At 47.5% G+C, this 11,343-nt stretch overlaps 1 protein-coding gene across 1 annotated transcript; it reads left to right on the top strand.

Moving 5' to 3' along the window:
* The first annotated feature begins 3,058 nt into the window (after positions 1 to 3,058).
* On the top strand, positions 3,059 to 4,546 carry LOC112184203. The gene has a single exon (XM_024322473.1). It carries the CDS (start codon positions 3,059 to 3,061, stop codon positions 4,544 to 4,546), a length of 1,488 nt encoding a protein of 495 aa, XP_024178241.1.
* Positions 4,547 to 11,343: the final 6,797 nt, after the last annotated feature.

The raw sequence follows: 11,343 nt of genomic DNA, 5'->3' as shown, positions 1-11,343 counted from the left end.
TTATCTTTCTAAGTTGAGTTCGGATTGGAAACCAATTAGAGTATTGGCCAATGGGCTTTTAGACAATAAACCAATGACTACGGGCCGGCAGATAACCAATGGCCTAACTTTCGAAACCCTCTATCAGCCTAGTTCTTATGTGACTTGTCTTGGACCAAAATGAATTGTCCAATTATTCATTGGCCAATATCTCTATCTATCGGCCCTCAATTTTGAGCGGCTCATTGTAATTAGAAATCAATCTAACTATGCACATTAGCTATATCTTAGTGGACATGCAAATGTGGGTACAAACAGTATGAAACCAGATAAAACAAATAAGAGGGACATAACCTTCTACTCCATAGAACCAATATATTGAAACCTATTTTCTTTAACCGCATCATCTTTAACACCAAAATAAAAATAAACCAAACTCATTTTCTTGAGCTAGTGTCTTAAAGTTTCAAAAAAAGAAGAAGCATAAGTTCCAAAGAAAAGAAGCATACTTTGTCACAATAGTTTTTATGTGCTTGGCGGAAAATGTGCTCCTCAGATTCAATCACGTTCGGACCCGCTAATAAGAAAAACGGTTCTGCTGTCTATTGAGATAAAAAAACAAAAAAATCAATCAGTTAACTACCCATTAAACTTATAAACCACCCAAAACACTTTGAGCTAAAAATTTAAACCACTGAAACAGAGAGTTTTTAAAATTTTCTACCTTGAGCTGATTGTATAACAAAGCTGATGATTCCATGTCTGCCACTGAGCTGAAACACAAGTGAAGCTCAATATGAGCATACCAAGTAAATCATGATCAAATGTATGATTAGAGATATTGGGTAAGACTCTAGAATTCCATGTTTTTTGCAGATTCTGATAGTTAATATTATGCAGGCATTGTAATTTGCGCACATTTTCAGGGCAGGCAAACGAAATGTGAATGAAAAATAAATGCAGATGAATTTCACAAATCTTCACACATATATATATATATATATATAAAATAAAAAGGTATCAACTTTTTGTGTAGAATCAGCTTACGAGTATTGGGTGGTGGGTGATCAAGAAGATGAGTTTACCTGAATTGACACAGTGATAGCTTGAGTGAGTGATCGAGTAGAGCAAAGACGAGATAACACCATTTCTTCCTTGGAGCCGTGACCAGTTACCCATTTTTAGCTCAATATTTCCCCAATCACTCCACCTTCAACTGTTTGTGCCCACTTACCCAATTCAACAATGTTATGACTCATCTAGGCTCTGGAAAAAAATGATATTATGGTAGTGCCACTACACTAAAACCGCACCACTCGTCAGTTACCCGTCTCTATCAAACGTCAAACCGATTCAAAACTCTTCCTCCCTCCATTCCCGATTCTCTCTCTCTCTCTGCCTCACTCGCTCTTTCTCTCACTCTCTCACACCTCGATACTCACCGTTCTACGACGACGATGCTTCAAGGTCCGGCAACAGTTTCCCTTTCCCTTTTTCGGCTTCGAAGATATCGAAACAAGTACACTTTTTGACATTGTAAATGTGAAACATGATGATATGGACTTGATTTCTAAATGCCGCAAAACAATCTGTCTGTTTATTGCCCCCCAATAAAATTAACATAAATTCATTTACAAATTTTGCAGTGTTGATTGCGGACCATTTATGCTCCATTTCATGGAAAGCATAGTAAATGGGGAAGATCCTACCAATGAAGGCGGAGACAACATGAGGAAAAGAATGCTTGAGAGGTTCATGCACCTTTTATTGGGCAGAAAGTGAGGAGTGACATTAGAGATAACATATGTAGAAATTTGGTTTAAGTATTTGAAGAATAGGGATTGTAAAGTTCTTGTACTATCCTTAATTTCAAACTATGGTGAAATGGGCTGCAATATTGAATGATATAATATACTCTTGCTGACTTCAATTAATAGCAGGTCATTTACACAAATTAGGGTGACATTACATGCAATATTCGATTCATGCTCCATAATAGACATGTTTATTGCCCCCCAATAATATTCGTTATTTTGGTCATAATAGTCTTCGGGCTCACTAATAAGATGGCCAGAAGTCTCTCAGTTGGAAATGAAAAGATTAAAATTGTTGGCAACATTTGAGATGGGTTTCAAATCACAAGAATGACTATAGACCATGAATGGATGACATTATTGGGGGCAATAGACAGTTTATTACCCCCTAGAAACCACCTGTAAGCAATAAAAGCAATTGAAACCTGTTCGAAATTTAACTTCAGCTATCTAAAAGCAAATTCAATCAAACCAAAAGTAAAAATCTGCCATCTGAAAAGAATAATGATTGTTTGAGCCTGAATATAAACAATTACTGGCCCCCAATAATACCATTACTGCCCCCTAATAGAAAAAAGTAAAACCTATTGTACATACTAGGGAGTCTCAACTAGGTTTAGCACTAGCCCCTGAGCCCCATCGGTACTCCCAGGTACTAGGCCACGGGCCGGGTTCACACCCCACCATGGCGGGCTTCACATAAGATGCCACCCCGGGCACCCAGGGCCCGGGGCAAGGCCAGCACAGCCCATCTATTTTTACAAATACAAGACTGATATGGCATCAGAAGAACCTGTGTCCCACATCGAGGATAGGGGAGACTCCCTTCCCACGCTTGAATATAAAGATTATAGCACAACCACCTTTGACATGTAATAACTCCTTTATCCACTATTTATTCTACACAGCTATTAGTTTCTCACTCAGGCATCGGAGAGGTATAAACCGTCCGGTACGGTTTATCCCTCTAACGTTGTGTCCTTGATACAGGATCTAGGAGCCGATCGGTGCCCCAGACGGTATAGCATTCTGTGTGAGGTACCCGGAGAAAGCCACCAGAAACATTGGCGCGCCAGATAGGGGGGTGTACCGGATATGAGTGAGCCAGAAGTGACAGGAGAGGGGAGAAGTGTCGCCCGGGCACTTATGTTCTCCCGGGAACTTTGTCAGCAGAGGCGCCAGCTGTTCAGGAGGAAATCCATAGCCTCGGATCCTTGGACCCGATAGTCCCGGATCAGGTGACTCCGGTATCGGAGTTAGAGTCTATGCGAGCTGAGATCGCAGCCTTCAGGGAGCAGTCCAGGATCGATCGGGAACAACAGAGTACCGATAGGGAAACAAACCGCCTCACGCAACAGAGAATGCAGGATTTGGAAGATGAAAACACGGCACTGGCCCGAGCACTAGACAGGAGGCACCAGCACAACGAGGCACTTACTCAGGCCCTGGCTAGAGCATCCCAGCTAGCAGACTTGAACGCTGCCCCGATAACAGGAAACACCAACACCGCACCAGCACCTCCTACGGAGGGCAGCCAGAGGTTAATCCAGGTACCGGTAGACTTATTCCCGGAAAGCTTGAGGCATCTACCACCACCACCGTTACCACAGCCAGTTCACGGTATCACGCCGGTACCCGACGCAAACACGGCATTACTCGTACAAATGAGCAACTCCTTGCATGCCCTGCAGGCAAGGGTACAGGCCACAGAAAATAGAGACACCTGGAGAGCTATGAACAGTTATGAGGACCGCCCGGGGCCTTTCACCCAACAAGTTAGGGGAGCCATTCGAGCGAATACATCGAAACCACTGAAAATTGACTATACGGGAGTTGGAGATCCCTACCAACATTTACAGGCTTTCCGATCGCAAACAAACGCCAAGGGATATACGGACGAAGTGTGTTGTAACATATTCCAGGAAACCCTGTCAGGGGAGGCTTTAAGTTGGTTCTACGAACTGCCGGTCGGTTCTGTAGGGAATTTTAAGGAGTTGGTTGACAAATTTGTCACTCGATTCATCTTACGCATTGATGGGATACACACACCGAAGGGCCTACTGAAGATCCAGCAGGGAGAAGATGAAACCCTGAAGTCTTTTGTAAATAGATGGCAAGCGGCTACCGCTAAGTCCCGGGACCTCAATAAGGAACTGGCTGAGCTGGCTTTCAGGAGGGGCCTAAGACGAGGAGAATTTCTCTACGGGATCAACCATAATCCTCCAGCTAGCTACGACGAACTGATGGCCACTGTCATCAGACACGCTCAGGCCGAATTCGAAACATACGGGGACACCCCCAGACCAGAACTAAGATTTTCCACACCGACTTCGACGATTAGGGATGAGCCACGAAAAAGGGAGTGGGTCCACAATCATGATAGGTCACCCCATACCTCGAACAAAAGAGGCAAAGAATCCTCGTCCAGGTCGAACAGTTACGGGAACACCCACCCTAACCGGGAGCCAAGGGCGCAGCAGGGCCCAAGGACACCACCACCACCTCGGTATGAGGTGTTCACAATCCTGAACGCTTCATACGAAACTGTCTGGAACGAAAACATGGATGAGATACCGGGACCACCCCCAAGGAAGTTCCCAAAGAGCAAACTTACCCAGCAGGATACCGGAAAATTCTGCACTTACCACGAGGATGCCGGACACAATACCAATCTGTGTGTTGCTTTAAAAATACCATCGAGTCCCTCATCCAGAGGGGCAAGCTTCAACGATACCTACCTGCTAAGGAGATAGGAGCGGTCGACGTGTACGGCCAGATATTCACGATCCACGGTGGGGGTCCGAAAGAGTCGCCCGCCCAGGGGAAGAAACGAAATTCTAGTTTCGGCCGCCCGGAAGTTTTCAACTTCCACAAAGCCCCGCAGCAAAACGGTGGCACCAAGTGGACATCGGTGACATTCCTGCAGGAGGAGGAAGCCAATCTGAGGATGCCCCATGATGATCCCTTCCTAATCACACTCCAAATGGACCACTACATAATGTCCAGGGTGCTCGTAGACACCGGGGCCTCGGTTAGCGTATTATTTCGCGATGCATACAAAGCTTTGAACAGAGGAAGAGCCAAACTGTCACAGGATAATGAGCCCCTCATTAGTTTTTCAAGAGACATCGTCCAACCACTCTGATCAGATTACCTATCGATCACGATAGGTGAAAGTCCAAATTGTTCAACCATCAAAACAGAGTTCATCATAGTGGACTGCGTCTCGTCCTATAATGTTATCCTGGGCCGTCCGGCACTTTAGCGTCTGAAAACCTTCATAGCAGGTCACATGTTGATGATGAAAGAACCGACCCCGGCCGGCACAGCTACGATCCGGGGTGATCAGGTCGTTGCAAGGAAATGCTATTCTCTAACTGTATCCCGCGGTAAGGGAAAGTCTGAAATGTTGCACGTAGCCACTAACCCTCAGTTGGACAGATACGAGGATCCCAGGGCCGATACCGACCTGGACGAAGAAAGACCCGATGCCGTAGAAGACATTGAAGAGGTGGTGCTATCAGAGCAGTTCCCAGACAGAACTGTTAGGATTGGTGCAAGGCTGTCTCCGGTTGTAAAGGAAGGATTAATCTCGTTTCTCCGCTCTAACACATCCGCGTTCGCTTGGTCCTATGAGGACATGCCCGGGATACCGCCAGAAGTAGCCACGCACAATCTTAGTATCGTTCCTTACTCAACACCGGTAAGACAAAAGCGAAGGGCCTTCACACACGATAAGTACCGGGCTATCCAGGTTGAGGTAAAGAAGTTGATCTCCATCAACTTTGTCAAGGAAGTAACATACCCCCGGTGGTTAGCCAACGTGGTAATGGTACCAAAGAAATCTCTGGGAACATGGCGCATGTGTGTCGACTACACAAACCTCAATCGGGCATGCCCTAAAGATAGCTTCCCGCTCCCGCGAATTGATCAATTGATCGACTCCACCGCCGGGTACCGGTTACTCAGCTTCATGGATGCGTTTAGCGGGTACAACCAGATTCGAATGAACCCGGCAGACGAGGAGCACACTGCCTTCACTACAGACAAAGGTCTCTATTGCTACCAGGTCATGCCTTTCAGGTTAAAGAATGCAGGTGCCACCTATCAGCGACTTGTCAACTCCATGTTTGAGGAACTTATCGGTACTATCATGGAGGTATACGTGGACGACATGCTGGTAAAAAGTTTAACTCCGGAGGATCATGTAGCCAACTTGTCAATCATCTTCACCATCATATTGCGCAACAGGATGCGGCTTAACCCACAGAAGTGCATCTTCGGGGTCGAGGCAGGAAAGTTTCTCGGGTACATCATTAGCCACAGGGGAATTGAGGCCAATCCAGAGAAAGTGCAGGCTATAATAGACATGGTATCCCCAACCTACCGGAACGAGGTCCAATCTCTTATAGGCAAGGTGGCCGCCCTGTCAAGATTCATCTCCAGGTTGAGGACAAGTGTACTCCTTTCTTCAGACTGCTAAAAACCCAACACGTCGAGGTGATAGCCTGGACAGCGGAGCACGAGGCTGCTTTCCTTGGCTTGAAGTCGTACTTGTCACAGGTACCTCTACTCTACAAACCTGTTCCCGGAGAAATGCTCTACGTATATCTGGCAGTATCGGCAACTGCTGTGAGCTCAGTCCTGATTAGGAAGGACTCCGATTGCGAGTACCCAGTGTACTACACTGGGAAAGGTTACACTGGTGCAGAGTCCAAGTACCCGGACATTGAAAGAGTAGCACTGGCTCTCCTGGTATTAGCCCAGAAGCTCAGACATTACTTCCAAGCACATTCTATCATCGTTTTCACTAATCACCCATTGAGGTAGGTTTTGCAGAAACCAGAGACATCGGGCAGGTTAATTAAATGGGCCATCGAGCTTGGGGAATTCGATATCAAGTACCAGCCCCGGACAGCTATCAAAGGCCAGGCAGTGACCGATTTTATTTCCGAATCAATCCCTTCCCATGACCCAAACAAGGAACCACCTGAACCGCTAGCCTCGGATCCACCTCCACCAAGCACTTAGCGATTATACGTGGACGGATCATCCAAAAAGAAAACTAGCGGAGCCGGCATCCTACTAATTAGCCCGGATGAGCAAGTCTACGAGTACACCCTCAAATTTGCCTTCAAAGCATCCAATAATACCGCAGAATACGAGGCACTCATAGCCGGTCTGCAGATCGCCCTGGAACTAGGGGTCCAACACCTCCATATCTTCAGTGATTCCCAGTTGGTCGTAAACCAGGTCAGCGGTAACTTCGAGGCAAAAGAGCCCCACCTGTCCTCCTACCAGGCCTTGGCCCGGGCTTTAGTTCAGAGGTTCACCTCCTACATTTTTACCCAAATACCAAGGGCAGAAAACGACAAGGCAGACGCCCTTGCTAAGCTTGCATCAACTTCTCCAAACCTTACCTATGGGACCACTAAAGTCGAAATACTCGCGGGACCTAGCACTTCCAAAACGGTGTCAGAAATATTTCTGGTAGATCACACAGCTTCATGGATGGACCCAATTTTGAAATACATGGTTGATGGCCTAGCACCAGATGATAAGGTCGAGGCCAGAAGACTGCAGCTAAGGTTAGCTCGATACACGATCATGAATGGCAAACTCTACAGAAGAGGACATTGCTTTCCCAACCTGAAGTGTGTGACACCGGAGGAGGGTCACAAAATAATGACGGACATTCACGCTGGTGTATGTGGTAACCATGCCGGAGCTCGATCTCTTGCACACAAGACCCTAAGGGCAGGATATTTCTGGCCAACCATGTCGGCCCTGGCTCAAACTATATCCAGTTCTTGCCACAAATGCCAAATGTACGCAAATATCCCACGAGCACCGCCCATCGCCCTTTCTATCCTCCTTGCACCATGGCCGTTTTGTTAGTGGGGTTTGGACTTGATTGGTAAACTTCCCACAGCAGTGGGACAGTTCAAATACCCCATTGTTGCCGTGGACTACCAAACAAAGTGGGTAGAGGCAGAACCTCTCGTCGCCATCACCACGGAAAAAGTCAAGAACTTCCTATGGAAGAACATCTACTGCAGGTTTGGAGTCCCGGACACCATAGTCATGGACAATGGTACCCAGTTCGACAATGATGAGTTGAGGGCTTACACACAGAACCTCGGCACTAAGATCCTCTATGCTTCCCCGGCTCACCCCCAGACAAACGGTCAGGTCGAAGCTGTCAACAAGATAATCAAGAAAATACTGAAAAAAAAGCTTGACGAAGCCAAGGGTCTTTGGGCCGCTAAACTCCCGGAAGTGTTGTGGGCTATCAGAACCACGACAACGGAGGCCATGGGCGAGACCCCTTTCTGCATGGCTTTTGAATCAGAAGCAGTACTCCCTATTGAAACACAAATCCAGAGTCCCCGGATCGAATACTTCGATGCGGGTACCAACTCAGATGGCCTACACCTCGATGCTGATTTACTCGAGGAACGAAGAGAAGTGGCACATATGCATAACTTGGCAAACAAGCGGAGGATAGCTCATTACTACGATGCCAAGGTACAGTCCCGGACATTAAAATTGGGGGACTGGGTCATGAAGCAAGTCTACCCAGAGCCCCAGGGACTGGATCCATCCTGGACAGGGCCTTACGAGATCATTGAAGAAGTAGGTCCCGCAACCTTTTTCATCCGGGATATGAACAGGGTCGTTTCCAGGCATCCATGGAATACCCAGCGCCTGCGGTACTATTACAAGTAGCTCCGGGAGCATCTTGTCCTAGCTTTTGCTTTTGGACATACAGCTATGGCAAGCTACCCATCGGGTACTCATTCTGTATTTAACCACCGTGTGGTATTTCAATGGAAAAATGAATTATTCAGACCATTTCTAGCATTTTTTTACCTACCCCGGGCATTCCCGGACATAGCTATTGTCAGTTACTTTATTCCGGTAATAAGTGATGCAAACAAATGCTCAAAGGTACGAAAATCGTAGAAATTTTAATTCCTTTCTAATTCCCATTTAAATCGAGGATGTTCCCATTCACAAAAAGCCTGGACTACCAGACAAAATCAGACAATAGTTCAAAAAAAAAAAAATAATAATAATTTTTACAACCGATCGCCATCGGTACTCTGAGACCCACCGGCACCGGACTTGGCCGCCGCCTCCCGATCCTTCTTCCTTTTCTCCAGGAGACCCCGTCTGAATTTGGCTTCATCTAAGTACCCGGCCGCCACCCACTCCTTAAACTTCATGATGACAGCCTTATCTTGGGCAGCAGCCAGCATAAAGATAAGCTCATCCGAGGACTTGTACTCCTCCACGGCCTCGTGCCTCTCCGCGGGAAGGCGATCCTCCAGATGGGCTGCCTTCTCCTTCCATGAGACGGCAGACTCTACAGCCTTTCTCTCGGAGTCCCGGGAGTTCTTTACCTCCTCCCGCACCTCAGCAACCTCACCCTCAAGCTCCGCAATCCGCTGCTTAGAGGCGGCCATCTCAGCCCTCAATGAATCCCGCTCCTTCTCCAGCTTGGCCTTCTCGCCATGAAGATACTTCACCTGCCCGGAGAGATTGCTAACCTCCTCCTTCAGATGAGTATCTTCCTCGCTGGCGTCGATGGCGTACACATTGAAGAGTGCCTGCAGGTACACCGATTAAAACGTATAACAAAAAAGGAACGAGAAAATAAAACAAGACATACCCGCATCATCAATTCCCGGGCGAGACGGCGATTCTCTTGGGGAGTATTATCTTTGGCTCAAACCCGGTCGAGGTCAATATCCTTGAGATCCCCAAGCATGGACCGCACAAACTTTTCATCGGCAACCCCGTATTCATTCAGCAGCTGCTTGATGGGCTTCTTGGGGATTACCGGAACGACGGGAGATAACAGGCCAAGAGAAGGAAACGGCCCTGATCCCGGGTGATCTTTCTTCTGCCTCTTCACACCAGTACCCTGGACATCCCGGCCAGTGTACGTCACCTCCTTATCAGTTCGATGCCGGTGCCTGTGGGATCTCTTCTTCTCACCGGGGAGTAACGCCTCATCGCTCCCAGTGGAACGAGAGGAAATAGGCACTGAGGCCGGTACTTTTCCCATTCCGGTGTCATCTATCATAATGACATCGGCCATGGAGGGCTGCACGGTGTGGGTCACAGGAGCGTCAGGGTCAGGTTCACCGTATCCCTCATCGGTGATCTCCAAAAGGGTCTCTTCAATAGACCGACTCGTGCCTTTCAACCCTAGGTCGACGTCGATGTGCAGAGCATCTTCTCCCTGGCCCATCAGCATGTCCATCAGTTGGGCATCATCCATCCTGTCCTCCTCCTTGCCTTTCCAAGGTTTCCTCTTCGGGGTTTTCACTGCAATCAGCTCAAAGATTAGTCGAAAGTAAAAAGGACGAGTGACACAAAAAAAAACTACACAAAAAAAAAAACTACATATGTATAGTATAATAAGTCCCTTACCGGGGAGCCACCCTATCCCTAGCCTATAAAGTATAGAGTGCCGGATGAACCTATAAGAGCTCATCTCTTTCTCTGACCACACTGCATATACCCGGGCTATCCTCTTCCTTTCTACTTCGGATAGCATATAGGACTGGTCCTCGATAGCTTGGAAGGTACCGGTCAGCTGCCACTTTGTACATACATGTACATTTGCAAACATAATTAGCTATAATGGGCTACGCTCATTGTACCACCAAAAGGTACTAATTCCAACTAAAGGAATGACATGCAGACACACCGCTAGGCGGGCTACAGCCTCAGCGTCGGATCACCTCTAGATCACCGCCGACGCGCCGCCACGCGCCACGCCAAGATGGCATCAGAAGCTTCTGAAACTAGGAACCGAATCGTATCAGTCCCACATCGAAAACAAAGAGAAGGTCAACCTCTTCCTCACCTATAAAAGGTTCTCTTCTCTCTCCTCATTTAATTACGCATTCAATACTTACCTACTGCTACTTTGTCAACGTAAATACATTGACTGACTTAGGCATCGGAGAGTTGAAGACCGCCCGGTGCGGTCTCCCTCTGACGCCCATTGTATTTTATTTGACAGGTAGCGGGAGCTTCGAGAACAACATAAGTACCGATCCACCCACCGGATCAGCGTTAACTAAGGTCTAGCTACCGCCTGGCTTTTAGACATTAACACACTTCTTATTTTTTATCTGCCACCGCCCCCAGCTAGGAACACTTTGTTCCTCCACCTTTTTCTCATCGAGGTAGGCATATCAGTAACTAGCGGCTCGTAGTCCCTAGCGGCAAAGGTCACCGTACCCGCACAAGACTGCTTCCTTGAGTACAGTACCCGGTGTACCGCGCGGAACTCATTTATGGAAGGCCACCCTTGCTGGCACAAGTCCCACATGGCCATCATATTATACATTTGACGAACGACATTCGGGGTCAGCTGCCCCGGTGACAGGTTCAGCATCCGCAACAGATACTGTAGGCACTGGGGCAGGGGTAGCGATAACCCTTGGTGGAGCTGATTCTCATGCAGCGCCACCCACCCCGGGGCAGGATTCTCGGCCATCTCCCCATCCCTAAGAGGTCTAAGCTCCAT

This window comes from Rosa chinensis, chromosome 2 (genome assembly GCF_002994745.2).
Source record: "Rosa chinensis cultivar Old Blush chromosome 2, RchiOBHm-V2, whole genome shotgun sequence".
Taxonomy (NCBI): domain Eukaryota; kingdom Viridiplantae; phylum Streptophyta; class Magnoliopsida; order Rosales; family Rosaceae; genus Rosa; species Rosa chinensis.
The sequence above is the reverse complement of the archived record's forward strand: the minus strand, read 5'-3'. Positions and strand labels throughout refer to the sequence as shown.